The sequence below is a fragment of the Podarcis pityusensis genome (assembly GCF_964106645.2).
Source record: "Podarcis pityusensis genome assembly, chromosome: 5".
Classification (NCBI taxonomy): domain Eukaryota; kingdom Metazoa; phylum Chordata; class Lepidosauria; order Squamata; family Lacertidae; genus Podarcis; species Podarcis pityusensis.
The window spans coordinates 78,062,960-78,078,242 of NC_138032.1; the positions used below are offsets into that span (position 1 = coordinate 78,062,960).

At 41.3% G+C, this 15,283-nt stretch overlaps 1 protein-coding gene across 2 annotated transcripts in view; it reads left to right on the top strand.

Moving 5' to 3' along the window:
* The window catches only part of OGDHL (oxoglutarate dehydrogenase L), a 64,041-nt gene that overhangs the window by 12,024 nt on the left and 36,734 nt on the right, over positions 1-15,283 (top strand). For both annotated transcript variants that reach the window (XM_081004909.1, XM_081004908.1), the window contains exons 3-6: positions 3,062-3,253; positions 7,895-7,997; positions 10,056-10,171; positions 11,079-11,233. In XM_081004909.1, coding sequence (XP_080861035.1) covers positions 3,062-3,253; positions 7,895-7,997; positions 10,056-10,171; positions 11,079-11,233 — 566 coding nt within the window. The remainder of the gene's footprint in view (positions 1-3,061; positions 3,254-7,894; positions 7,998-10,055; positions 10,172-11,078; positions 11,234-15,283) is intronic.

Consider the following 15,283-nt stretch of genomic DNA (forward strand, 5'->3'; position numbering starts at 1 on the left):
TAAAAACATACATGGAAGTCAGTCCTGCTGAGCTCAGAGAAAGGCACGTTCAAGCCTGATGCCTGACAATTAAAAAACAATCCTGCTCCACAATATGCTCATTTGAATGGTGCACCTACACCTAATAAATGCAGTGTTCGCATACCCAGCCCATAGAGTCCTAGTTACACACGTAAGTGTAACACTCCAGTTTAAACAAAATGACAAGTGTGTGGAACCCTGCACAATTTTGTCCAATTATGTCCCTCATGTTTGAGCTAGACCTCACTTTATTTAGATGATTTGTATTCTACTCTCTGTATGTCTTCCAGAGTGGCCAATGTAAGCTTTGATTGTATTTTTTTTTTTTAATTAAAGCTTATGTTGGCCATATAAGAGTGTGTGTGTGTGTGTGTGTGTGTGTGTGTGTATGTGTGTATGTTTTGATCTGTTGGCAGACAACAATAAAACAATAACAAACAAGGTTGCCACTTTTGCAGCAGTAGATCGAAAAATTCACTGCAATTTTCTAAAAATCTATACCCTGAATTGCAAAGACCATCCGCATAGTATTTTGATGTTAATCTCAGTTTGTTTTTTGGTAATTTTTAGTGTTATATATTAGTGCTAGGTTTTCCCCCTGCTTCCCTAGCAGGAGTTTATATCTGCTGCCAACTTGGTATTGTAGGTACTTCTACTGTTCCGGTGTTTCGTAATGGCCATTGGGCAACAGGCAAATAAAATCTCTCACACCTACTAAGAGGACTGCAGTCCTAAGCACTTTACCAGGAAATAGGTGCCCATGGGAGTAACATCTGAGTAAACAGATTTTGGATTGGGCTGTAACCTAGAAAGCATTTTCTAGAACTACCTTTTCCCTAGCTGATCTTTTGGGTTAGCTTTTCTTACAGTGCTCTTTGCTCTTTCCTCTCTTGTCCCTACTAATCCTTTGCTCCACTAGTGCAAAGTAGCATCTGAAATGACTCTAGGAATGAAATGATACAAGCCCCGAGAAAGGTGTCATTATTTCTGCTCATAGAATGGTGTCAGGGCCATAGATCATAAAGAAGAGACTTGACAAGGCTCAGCTATTGCTATCACAAGATTAATTGAAAAAAACTGCTTGGTTGTCTATTGAATACACAACAGTTGTCATGTTTTCCTGTATGCAACCAGTCTACCATGAGAGCGTAATGACTTCCTTGATATTGTTTGCTTGGAGATGAGTGCTGGGGTTTTTTTTGTAAAAAAATAATAAACAAGTTATTATACCTAACACTCAACAGTAATGATGGTTAAAAGCCAAACAGCTAACATTGCAGTGTTTTAGTCATCACCACTGGGCAGTAAGAAAACATAACTGAAATACACGAAATCAGCTTTTCAGGGGAGCCATTCTTAACACTGGATTTTATAAACAGTTGTATTCTGGCTCCAGGCTTCAGTCCTAATCCCAATCTGCACTGTTGGAGGGGTTGATGATTCAGCAGATGTCCTTGTCTGCTGGCCTGTACCGGTGGTGGTGTTCTACTTCTAGAGACCGCTGCTGCAGCTGCAGGAAGTACAGTGGAGGAAGCACTACGCCCAACAGTGTTCTATGGCCCATAGAGGGCCTAAATATGGGGTGTTAGCGGTTTGGAAAAAGCCAGAGCTGAGCCAGACATGGATCTACTGGATTTTAAACTGGGCCAGCAGCTGGAAAGGGGGCTTTGCTGTGCCGGCCTAAAATTGGTACAGTGAAAAAAATAATCTGCCCACTTCCCACCCTTCCTGGCCAGCTTTCTCACTTAAAATGAATGTATGATGTGACCTTCATATGCTGTTTCTTATTGCTCGCTTTAATAATAATAATAATAATAATAATAATAATAATAATTTATATCCTGCCCATCTGGCTGGGTTTCCTCAGCCACTCTGGGCAGGTTACAACATATGAAAACAACAAAACATCAAACATTAAAAAACAATATATCCTATACAAGCAACAAACAAACCAATAAATCAATAAAAACCAGTAACAATAATAACAAACAGTTTACAGTTATACCCAAATTAAAGTAACCACCAACCCCAACTAAACATTTAACCAACACCAACCTGACAAAAATGAAACAGAGGAGCCAAAATTAGAACCTTTTAAAACATTTTAGCCAGTTGCCCCAACCCTAGGAGTTGAGCCAGCAATGTCCCTTCAGCCTCCCAGGAGCGTCTTTTAGCTGTTCAAGGTGAGTCTGGGCCCCTCCCTCTAGGTCAGGTATAAATATGCCTGGCAGCGGGGAGCAGGTCTTTCTTCCTGCACTCAGGCAGCAGCACTTTAGAGCACATTGCACAAATGTTGGGGGCATTTACAAAATATAGGACAATACAGATGAGTAGATTGTGTTCCTTATGGTCCATGATTTCGGGAGCTTTCTGACAGCACAGTCCCTCCCCCCAAATTTTATTAGTATACTGACTTGTTTAAATCAGTAGTTGTTCGCCCCAGGTCTGAAAAAAAGGATCTTGTAAGCCATCTTGCTACCTAAGACTTACCTTTTAACTATTTTTGTCTTATCACTGAGACCTGCAACAAAATGTTGCAGTGTATCACTAATCCCTAAGAAGAATGCTCTTGCAGGGCTCCAGGCAGCTACAAAGAGGAGCCCCATAGTACAGTGGTACCTCAGGTTACATACGCTTCAGGTTACAGACTCCGCTAACCCAGAAATAGTGCTTCAGGTTAAGAACTTTGCTTCAGGATGAGAACAGAAAAAGTGCTCCGGTGGCGCAGTGGCAGCAGGAGGCCCCATTAGCTAAAGAGGTGCTTCAGGTTAAGAACAGTTTCAGGTTAAGAACGGACCTCCGGAACGAATTAAGTACTTAACCTGAGGTACCACTGTACTTTGAGTGGGGATGGTAGTGAAATATTGGTTTAAGAGCTAGATAATAGAGAGGGATAGCAAAAAGAATTAGGGACAAGGAAATGAAGGGATTGAATTTATCACCTGTATTGTTTTCTTTTCAAACTTCTTAGGGCTATAATAGCTTTCTATTTCCTGTTTCCCCCGCTTCTTCCTCTCTCTTTCCCCCCCACCCTGTCTAGTCATGGGATTTATTTTTCCGAAATGCTACCGCTGGAGCCCTTCCTGGACAAGCCTTTCAAAGTCCTTTACCGGACCTTTCAGGAAGCAAAACATCCCTTGTCCAAAGCCATGGACTGACAAAGTCACCTGCGAAAGCCGAGAAACTGGTTGAGGATCATCTGGCTGTGCAGTCATTGATCAGAGCATATCAGGTCAGTGTACAGAAATTCGCCTGCAGCAGCTGAGGGTGTTTGCTTAAAACAGCGTTTTGTAAATAATACGCAGCTAAGGAGCTGCTTCTTCATAGGTGTTTAAGGGCATGTCCACACAACACTTTATTCTGGACTCAGAGCTGTTTGTGCATACAATATTTTGCATCATCCACATCCTCCCCCAAATGAAACATTTTTGGTTTGTGAATCCCCTTAAATTTCTATTCTTATAGATTCTTTGTCAATGCTAATCTAAAAAGCAACCAGAATATTGTCAGACAAGTGATTTGCACGGGACCCCCTGACTAATTTTTTAAAAAATTGAACTGTTTTCGCGGCTGTTGTGTATTGCTCTCTGAATGATAAATTAGCATGCTGCAATAACTCCCGCTAACTTTGCTTTATACACACATACTGTCAATGTGTGTATTAATTGGAGGTTTTTGATATGCAGAAGGCCTTTTTGTTACAAAATACAGCCAAAACAAATGACTTGCATTCTGTCATAGGAGAATCGCCATTTATTAAAAAGATGAATTAGCAGAAGATCATTGAAATGTTGTACTATATGCAGAATTATTGTTTCTTCTGTCTTTATTTTTCCCCCTTGGACTTTGCAATTAGTCAGGACAAAAGCCGATTAAAAAAAATAAAAGGTCTGTGGAAAATATTTGTGGGAGATCTTTACTGCATGCTTACTTTATGCTGTCTGTTTCTGCCTAGTACTGAGAATTAAGGACTGTATTTGCCTAAATTGTTGTGCAACGATCCCTACTAGTGTAGCAGGACTCCCCCACCCCATCCCCCAAACTTGTTCTTGAGAATTCAGAGAATTCCCAGAACAGTGCATGGTGGGGGAGTAGAGGGAATATTGTTCTGTTTGGCAAGCAGAAATGCTTGCACTGGTGGATTTATCTCCTTAGTGCTACTTTGACTGCAACTCTGAATTTTTAAAAATAAAAAATAAATGTTTGCAACAATTGGCCCTTAAGTAAGAAGAGCCCTGCTGAATTGGATCAAAGGTCCATTTAATGACACGTGCCATGGGAGCCAACTCCTAGGGGCCAAGGTCCCTTCAGCCTCCGCAATAAAATATTTGAGGGGGACACCCCCCCAAGTTGATGAACATTGCCATTCAAAGGTGTGATCATGTGATCAATTATGCTTACCTTCCCCCCCAATAAGGGATGCGGGTGGCGCTGTGGTCTAAACCACTGAGCCTCTTGGGCTTGCCGATCAGAAGGTTGGTGGTTCGAATCCCCATGACGGGGTGAGCTCCCGTTGTTCGGTCCCAGCTCCTGCCCACCTAGCAGTCCAAAAGCACGTCAAAGTGCAAGTAGATAAATAGGTACCGCTCCAGTGGGAAGGTAAACGGCGTTTCCATGTGCTGCTCTGTTTCGCCAGAAGCGAACAGAATTGGATAAAATTTAGGAACACTTGAACAGGACTAACGCACAGTTGCAAGTGTGAACCGTGTGCTAAACTATGCTCTTCATTTCACATTGCTCAACAATGAGTTCCAGCAGGTCTGAATGGGACCAGGGCATGAGCCAAGTGTGCATCCCCTTAAATGCTCCCCAGAATCCTCTGCAGCTTGTAGGGGCATTTCAGCAGAAGGATCTGCAAAGTGTTCATTCAGCTTTCCTACACTGAAAAGCATGGCTTTAATAGAGCAAGCTTCAACAAGTGTTGGAGGTGTAAAGAGAAGGAGGGCACTTTTATCACATGTGGTGGAATTGCAAAAGAATCAAAAACTAGTGAGAAATGATTTATAATGAAATGAAAAGAATGTTTAAGATAACTTTTGTTAAAAGACCAGAAGGCTTCTTGCTAGGTATTACAGGTCAAGACTTGCCAAAAGAGTGGAAAAGACTATTTATGTATGCTACAACAGTGACTAGGATGTGACTAGCCCAAAGATGAAAAGACAACAAGATACCAACAAAAGAAGAATGGCAAGAAAAACTGATGGAGTATATTGAAATGGTGAAACTAACTGGAAAACTAAGAGACAAGGACAATAGAGACTTTAAAGACTGGGAACCGTATATGTTATATTTACAGAAATATTGTAACGAAGTGGACTCACTAGCAGGGTTTGAGTAAACACAGTTAAGAAAACAAGCATGAAAGTAAAGATGTAAGAATGGGAAAATAATAAAGGGCAAGGTGTAATATGAAAAAGTATGGTACAAAAGTGAGAAGATTGCAACAATATCAAATTAAAAAATTAAGGTAGAATAAACAGTCAGGATAAGTAAATATTTAAAGAACCAGAAGAGGAAGTTGAAGGAAGTCATGGGGAGGGGGTAGGGATTTAGATATACTTTTTGTGATAAAAATGATTGTGTTGAATATAAAATTGTAAAACAATAAAAATTATTTAAAAAAGAAAAAGGAAAGCATGGCTTTAAGGGATATAGTTTTTCTCCAAATAAGTTTCTGTCCAAGAATTTTTAGCTCACTGATAGTCCCTGAAAACTGCAGCGGCAAAACAAGATTCCTTCAGGGCTGCAAGCAAGCTTACTCAGGTTTGTTCAGGTGACTTGGTGAGGCTCTCTCATATGTGTGTGTGTATTCTTCAGCTTCTCATTACTTATATGCAATAACAGAGAGATCAGCCAGAACCCTTTACATCTTTTGAATCAAGCACTCATTTTTCAAAATATTTTTTCACTAAAAAAGGGGGGAAATTGACATTCAAGCCACTTATATACTGAACAAGCTAAGAGAAATGCACATGCAGGGAGACTGCCTTGTATGGTAGGCTGGTTAGGTATATGCATCATCTGCTGGATCAGGAACCACAGGCGTAAATCTCATGTGCATCTAAGTGTGGGTGCCATCTATTCATGCTACACTGCTTTTCAGTTGGATGAGCACCCAATCCCCATCTGCCAGCGCTGGCCACACTTCTTTAAAATAACAGCTAGATTTGGATTGGGATATCATGATTATTTTTTATCAAGCTGTGTAAAGGTGTGTAGCAGAGGGAGTATTGCATTTGACCAGTAAGGTGGGATGATTTTTTTTTACTTACTGTTACATTTTCCCTACTGAAGAACTTGCATTTTTAGAAATGAATACAATACCAGTAAAATAAATAAAAGTTGCAAATAATTGTTCAGATGATGATCCCTATGAAGCACATACAGTGGTGCCTCGCAAGACCGTTCCGCGAGTGTCTTCGTCTAGCGGTTTTTTCGTCTTGCGAAGCAACCCTATTAGCGGCTTAACGGATTAGCGCTATTAGCGGTTTAGCGGCTATTAAAGGCTTAAAGGCTTAGCGGATTAGCTGCTAAAAGGCTATTAAAGGCTTAGCGGCTTAGATAAAGGGGGGGGAAAGCGAAACAAAAAATCTCAAGACTCGCAAGACATTTTCGTCTTGCGAAGCAAGCCCATAGGGAAATTTGTCCTGCGAAGCAGCTCAAAAACGGAAAACCCTTTCGTCTAGCGGGTTTTCCGTCTTGCGAGGCATTCGTCTTGCGGGGCACCACTGTATATTTATGTGCATAGTACTTTGGCAAAGGTTTTTCTGTTTTATGATTAATTTTAATTCATTTTATACTTTTTGTATATACTGCTTAGAAACTACCATAATTAAGCCTATATTCAGCAATTAAGCAGCAGTTAAGCAGGCAGATTTGCTGCAAGAAGATGCGGTGACAGGCACTAGCTTGAATGGCTTTAAAAGAGCATGCAAGACATGAATAGAGAATAAGTCCAACAATTATAACAGCCATGATGGCTACAGACAATCCTCTCTGTATGCCTCTGAATACCATTTTCAGGGGTGGAACAACAGGGAGGAGCTGTTGCCTTCAGGCCCTGGTTGTGGGATTTGGACAAGAATATGGTTGACTTCTGTATGAAACAGCATGTGGCAAGGGTGCCAACTTGAATAAAATATTGGGGGGAGAAAGGTAAAGGTACCCCTGACCGTTAGGTCCAGTTGCGCGCTCATCTTGCTCTATAGGCTGAGGGAGCCGGCGTTTGTCCGCAGACAGCTTCCAGGTCATGTCGCCAGCATGACTAAGCCGCTTCTGGCGAACCAGAGCAGTGCACAGAAATGGCGTTTACCTTCCCGCCATTTATCTACTTGCACTTTGTGCTTTCAAACTGCTAGGTTGGCAGGAGCAGGGACTGAACAACGGGAGCTCACCCCGTCACGGGGATTCAAACCGCCGACCTTCTGATTGGCAAGCCCTAGGCTCTATGGTTTAGACCACAGCGCCACCCGCGTTTAGACCAGAATTACTTGAGTGTAATTGTTTTAGGATCTCTAACAATTCTGAACTTCTAACGCCACTATAGACAGGCTGTCCACAGTTTGAGCATTCTTTAAGGCATGTTATTACCTATTTTTTTTAAGCAGGGTGATGAGGGGAAGATAACTTTCTTTGGCCACTTTGTTCTTCTAGAAAAATCATATGCATTGAATGTATATTTTTTTAGGCAACAACCGTTTTACGCTTGTTCAATATGTGCGTGACCATATTGCCGCAACCTGGAACTGGCTAGAAAATGATTCTATGGGTGAGCTGTGGGAGGGCACAAAACTGGTGAGCTCTCTCTTTTGAGTCACAATGTTTTCTTTTTTCCCTTTCATACTGCCTTTCTTACCCACTTCAACCTATGCAGATCCGTGGACACCATGTGGCTCAGTTGGATCCCTTAGGAATCTTGGATGCTGACCTGGATTCATTCATCCCCTCAGATTTAATCACTACTATAGATAAACTAGGTGAGAATTTTAACTCCTTGGCAGTAAATTAATATCCACGGTGAGGAGCATGTATCATGTTTTAAGTGCAACAGGCAGTCAGGTGAGCACTGCAAAACTGCATAGTCGCTCCTGTTTGCAGCGGAGCAGGCAACTCGTCTTTAATGAGAGAGTCCTCTAACTTTATGTATTATTTTATGTTAAATTGTTACATATATGAGGAAGATGTGAAAATGGCATTTTCATTCTCGTTATAAAAGCACAAGTGGCCAACATAGTTTTAAAAATGATTATTTGCAAGAACTTGGCATGAATTTTAAGAGATGTTGCAAAACAAATGCCTGGCTCCTAAATGCTGATAGGTTAATAAAAATGGGCATGAAAATAAGGATGAAACACACACACAAAAAGGCAAAGATACAACAAGAATGCATGTGTGTTCATGCCAAGGCTATTAGACTTCATTGGTTCATCTCCTGTTAACTTGCATCTTTAAGATACCTTGAAAATTTTTGCCCTCAAAGTTTCTGATATTTTCGCTCCTGAATATGATTAGAGGGGACCGGTTGGTGGAAGGAATTCAGGTCGGAGAGAAACAATATAAGCTTAAAGCTTTTGCAGATGACTTGGTTTTGACCCTGCAGGAGCCAGAGTCTAGTACGAAAAGAGTATTACAACTGATTCATGATTTTGGTCAGGTGGCGGGATTCAAATTAAATAAACAGAAAACTAAGGTTTTGGGGAAAAACTTGACAGATACAGAGTCAGAACGGTTTCAGAAAGAGACAGAACTAAATGTGGTTAAAAAGGTTAAGTACCTAGGGGTAAACATAACAGCAAAAAATCTAAGGATAAAGTGCGAGACTGGTTACATTACGCTCAGATTAAAGAAGTTTTTAAAAATGACAAGAAACTAGGGTTCCAGGTGGAGAAATCGAAACTAGAAACAGAACTGTTAGAACCAAAGACTAAGGTACTTTCAAGGATGTATAACTTGCTGTTAAAATGGAATACACAAGATGAAATGGTTAAATCGGCTATGATAAGGTGGGCGCAGGACATTGGGTATAATATCATGTTTGAGGACTGGGAAAGGCTGTGGAGTACTGGGTTGAACTTTACTGCATGTAATGCTTTGAAAGAAAATGTAATGAAAATGATATATAGATGGTATATGACCCCAGTCAAACTTGCAAAAATATACCACCTGTCTGATAATAAGTGTTGGAAATGTAAAGAGAGTGAAGGAACATTCTTCCACCTCTGGTGGACCTGCCCTAAAGTGAAGGCGTTCTGGGAAATGATTTATAATGAACTGAAAAAGGTATTTAAGTATACCTTCACAAAGAAGCCAGAGGCCTTTCTTTTGGGTATTGTCGGCCAAGGGGTGGTAAAGAAGGATCGGACATTTTTTATGTACGCAACAACAGCAGCAAGGATACTTCTCGCAAAGCACTGGAAAGCTCAAGATCTACCCACACTGGAAGAATGGCAGATGCAACTGATAGACTATATGGAACTGGCTGAGATGACCGGCAGAATCCGTGACCTGGGAGAGGAGAGGATGGAGGAGGACTGGAAGAAATTCAAGATTTATCTACAAAAATACTGTAATTTGAGTGAATGTTAAGCAGGATGCTAGATCATAAACAATTGAGCACCACTAAATTAGATGATTTAAGATGATAAGTGAGATTGAGAAAAATATAAACTTTTTTGAGAATTACAAGATTAAAATAAACAGATGGGACATAAGAATACAAACAAGATGATAAATTGCTGGCAAAAAGCTATAACGATGAAAGTGGGAGCGGGAGATGTGAGGGAGTCCAAAGAAGATGTGAAACTATGTTAAGACATATGTTATATTGTTTATTATATCTATTTGTATTTTAAACCCTAATAAATATTTATTAAAAAAAACAAAACAAAGTTTCTGATATTTTCAGGTATGTACCAAATTGCATTATTTGTATCTTAAGGCCACCAAATTAATGAGGTATATGTGGCTCTGTAGAGTCAATGTTTGAGTTTTGAACTTTTGTTCTTGCCTTCTCACTAATAATGTGTATACCACAGGGTTTTATGGCTTATATGAATCTGACTTGGACAAAGTGTTCCAGTTGCCCACAACCACCTTCATTGGAGGCAATGAGACCATGCTTTCCTTACGAGAGATCATCAAACGGCTGGAGGTAAGTACAATGACATCCTGTATCATTGATTCCTCCTAAAGGGAGTTCAGTTGTCCAGTTATCAATCTTCATTCCCTGGAGTTGTATAAAATACAGCATGCTGGAAAAAAAAGATTAACATTATTTAATCTTCCAAATGCTTCAGATGTACATTGCAAGGGAAAAGTTATATGTGGAGTGCCCTGTTACAGTGTAAGAAGTGCTTCCAACTAGAAATAAAAATCAATGACATGCCAACAGAATCTGAGGATGTCATGCAGCAGGTGGTATCATTTAAGTATAGACTTGAAGACTTGTCTAAGGTTTGAGGAGGTATTAGTAACCAGATGAGTGGCTCTGGTCTGATCATTTCTTGGACCAGTTGCTAATGTAGGCCTTCACCTTGGGGGCGGGGAGGACTTTTAAGACGTGGCATTGGCCACAGTTGAGTTGTTGCTCATTATCAAATTGTGGAATGCAGAAGAGGTAGATCTGTTTGGCCCAGTTTTGTTAATAGATTCTTAATCCGGTTTTCCAAGTAAGAGTGCCTTGCGCCATTTCTGTTTTGAGGGACTTTAGTAAAAGGTAGCTAGGATTAAACCTGGAGCCTCATAGCCAAAGTATATGGTCCATTATGGTTCCTTTGTGTAGTGCATATATGTGTATTCCTTATGTAAATTCTGTTATTTTGGGGGGGATGTCTAGAAGTATTTAATTGATTTCTACCAGGAAGGCTTGTGAAAACTAATAGTTTCCAAATGCTGACTGGTTTAGGTCATGGGCTTGTGTACTCCTGCATCTGTACTAGCCCTTATGAGGAGCTAGTTCCTTGGGTGGAAAGAAAAGTACCTTTTAAGCATAGTTTATACTCTGTCTTTGCCACCTTTTAAACTTTTTCATGTTTTTAATATATCATTTTACCATCCAGAACACATATTGTCAACACATTGGGCTGGAATTTATGTTTATTAATGATGTGGAACAGTGTGATTGGATCCGGCAGAAGTTTGAGACTCCAGGTGTCATGAAATTCAGCAATGATGAAAAACGGACGTTGTTGGCTAGATTGGTGCGGTCAACAAGGTATGTTGGGAAGGAGTGATATTGTCAGGGTGCTGTCAGCGGCTCCCAGCTGGCTGCCCAGGAATTAAAAAGACAAGGAAAAATTTCTTACAGTCCTTTTTTATTTCAATCTTTATAGAACCCAGCCTCTTGGATAATGGTGTTGTCCCAAGTGAATCTCTACCTCCCCCCCGTCTTTCCCTCTTTGTCATTCTCATCATCTCCTCTATGGGTGCCATTAAGTGCCCTCTGTCTTTGAGCTCTTTGCTCTCCTACTTTTAAGGCTCGCCGGGTTCTGGGAGATGGAGGGTCTGGAATGCTTTCTAATGACAATGTGTCAGCCGGGTGTTGTTCTGGCTCTTCCATGATTTCCCAACTTTCCCCCTCATCTGCTTCTGAGCTGCGACCACCCTAAACCCCTGTTCTAAATCTATACAGTCATACCTCGTGTTGTGTCTGCTTCATGTTGCGTCTTTTCGCCTTACGACCTGCGGCAACCAGAAGTACTGGAACGGGTACTTCCGCATTCCACCGCTCGCGCATTCACAGAAGTGCTAAATTATGTCGCGCGCGTGCGCAGACATGGCACTTCTGGATGCGAATGCTTCGAGTTGCGGACGTGCCTCTGGGACGGATTATGTCCGCAACTCGAGGTTCCACTGTACTGTCTTCTTCTTCCTCCTCCCTGGAAGGGTCAGGATGCAGGGGGACTCATATGGATTCTAGATGGGTCCAAAAAATGGTTAGCATCTCACTATGTGGGGGTTACGGCCACTGCCTTAAAATAATGGTGCAGCCCCTCTTGAAGAGTCCTCTCCTAGCGCCAGAGGTTTTAGAAAACTACTTCTCTAGATGAAGCAGATTATCCAGACCCGTTTCAGTTTCAGGCCCCATTTTAGCATTAAAACAGCCTTGACCACCCTGATTGATGGCCTTTATTGAGAAAGTGACAGGGGAGTGCAACTCGGTTGGTTCTCCTTAATTTCTTAGTGGCCTTTGAAGCCATTGACCCTGATGTTCTTCTGGAACTACTCAGGGGGTTAGAAACTGCAGGCACTACGTTACAGTGCTATTGCTTCTCCCTTAGGGTCACTACCAGAAAACAGTTCTAGGATGCTTTGCCCAAATAGTTATTGGGCTATGGGGTCCTGTGTAGATCTGTTATTTGCTGGCTTGGGCTATGGGGAGCTGTAGTTAAAACATTTGAATGGCAGTGGGGAAGGATGTTTTAGTTGCATTAAATAATAATAATAATAAATAACATGAAAGCAAGGAGCTGATAAAAATATGGTCATGTTCTATTGGCACGCATCAGTTCATGAACATAACCATTAAGACTGGTTCTGCTCTAGAGCATTTGGGTAGATATTTTACTTTGTTACTCGGATATAACATTTGCTTTCTATGGCAATGTTTATATAGTGAGACAGCAGTATATAATTCCTGCCCAAGTTTAATTAAAAGAGAAATGAATTTGAACCACATGCTTTTTAATAAACAGGTTACCATGGTGTTTGAATGACAGGCTGTTAACAGTCTGCCACACAGAATGTTTTCTCATTTATCTTCCTGATATGTGCATCCCCCCCCTTCCTCCACAACATACATATTGTGTCCTGCTGTACATATTGTGTACTGGTTAACTAGAACGATCTGCATAGAAAACTAGGGAGGAGCCTGATATATCCTGTTCATGCAGAAAAAATGCTAGGAAGAGGAAGGAAGCTCACTGTCTGCCTGTCTTGTTCAGAATAAGGACTAGAAAGGACTGCCTTTACACTCTGCAATTTCTAGAGATGCTAGCTATAGCATGGCCACACTCCCACTAATGATAGACAGCTTGTGACAAAAATCTAAATAAAAAATTCTGTAACAGATATTTTTTCATGTTTTGCATTCAAATCACGCAAGCTGCGTGTCCTGCATAAAATCACTTAGCTTGCATATTCTGAACTGAATATTTGGGAGTTTTGCCATTTGCAAAAAGAAAGGGTTAGACAGGAAAGGAGAATTGGGTCAACAGGAATGTTGTGCTAAGGGAGATAATGAAAGGCTAGGAGTATCCCTGCTTGTTTCTCAAGGAACTCTGGGAATTGTAAAGGGGGCTACGTATTTCTAGATACTCAGGGTTTCTCTTAACCCAGAATTTGGGCTACTTTAAACTGCAGTTTCAGACCCTGGTATAAGAAAAATCCTGTTTAGCTTTTTGCTGATGTCAGTGCTGATTTTTCTCTTAAAGGTACCCCTGACCGTTAGGTCCAGTTGCGGACGACTCTGGGGTTGCGGCGCTCATTCCTCTCTATAGGCCGAGGGAGTTTGTCCGCAGACAGCTTCTGGGTCATGTTGCCAGCATGACTAAGCCGCTTCTGGCGAACCAGAGCAGCGCACAGAAACGCTGTTTACCTTCCTGCCAGCGCGGTACCTATTTATCTACTTGCACTTTGACGTGCTTTCGAACTGCTAGGTTGGCAGGAGCAGGGATCGAGCAACGGGAGCTCACCCCGTCGCGGGGATTTGAACCGCCAACCTTCTGATCGGCAAGCCCTAGGCTCTGGTTTAGACCACAGCGCCACCTGCATTCCCTGATTTTTCCCTTAACCATGGCTAAATGGTTTTGTGAATGAGATTTCCTACAGGGAGCGTGCTCTGGAGGGGATAGTTTGCTGCCTTTTGTTTAGTGGGGAGCCAGTTTTAAGTGTGCTCACTGAGTAGATCCTTTGCGTTACCAGGGACCAACACATATACCAATTTCCTCATCTGATCACTGAATCTCATGTCAATAAAAGAGAGACTTTGGTTTTATAACTCAGTAACTTGTGCATGCTGCTTCATAGCATAATCAGGAACCTAGCTTCAAAAATTAGTGATGAGCACTTTGACTCAGTTGCTGGGTGCCAAATTGAAGAGCTGGAAGTAATATAAGCAGAGACTGTGCAACTTTGGATAATAAAATGCAGCTTAAAGGAAACTAAAAAGCTGTCATTCTATCTCACTTTCAAGTTCAGCAGGAATGATGGTTCTCAACTGGAGTTGTCACTGTTTAACTTGAGACTGTTCCCATGTGGAAAGGTTCTCTGTTGGTGTAAATCATAACTCCTTGGTTTTACTTGGTCTCTGCCAGATTATGCTGTGTGAGGGACTCTGGCCTAAGGTTTTGATAGCTTCATGTTAAGTATCTGTCAAGTCAAAAGAATAAGGTATTTTAATTAATCACTTCCAATTTGTACCTTAAGATTTTATCAGTTTTATAAATAGAGAAATTCTAAGTATGCTTACTGGGAACAGACAGCATAATCCTAACTCTGTCTATTTGGAAGTAAATATTTGGAAGTACTGAATTCATTGGAGCTTAATTCCAGGAAAGCATGGAATTATAGAATTGTAATGTTGGAAGGGACCACAAGGGTTATCTAGTCCAATCCCTACAGTGCAGGAATCTTTTGCCTAAAGTGGGACTTGAACTCACAACCCTGATATTAAGAATCCCATGCTCTACCAACTGAAAAACTGGGTAAGATGTAGTCTGTAGACGTGGCACAATTTTCTATTTAGGGGCAATGAGCATGCTACTGATGTTTGTTATGGGATTTACAACTAATACTGTATTGGCCCGAATATAATCCGCACCCGAATATAAGCCGCACCTTTAAAATTCGGGGGGGGGGGAGAAAAAAAGACAATACAGTGGTACGTTGGATTACAGACGCTTCGGGCTACAGATGCTTCGGGTTACAAACTCTGCTAACCAGGAAGTGCTTGCTCCAGGTTAAGAACTTTACCCCAGGATAAGAACGGAAATTGCACACTAGTGGCGCAGCGGCAGCAGGAGGCCCCATTAGCGAAAGCATGTCTCAGGTTCAGAACCGTTTCAGGTTAAGAACGGACCTCTGGAATGAATTAAGTTCTTAACCCGAGGTACCACTATACCTGAATATAATCCACTCCCTTAAAATTCCACAGGCACTCACACCTGTTCCGTTTTACCGTATGTCTGTTTCAGCAGTGATATCATAAAAGCCAATTTTTGTAAGGTCGCGAATTTAAGCCACCCTTTTCACGGTCGGAATTTGG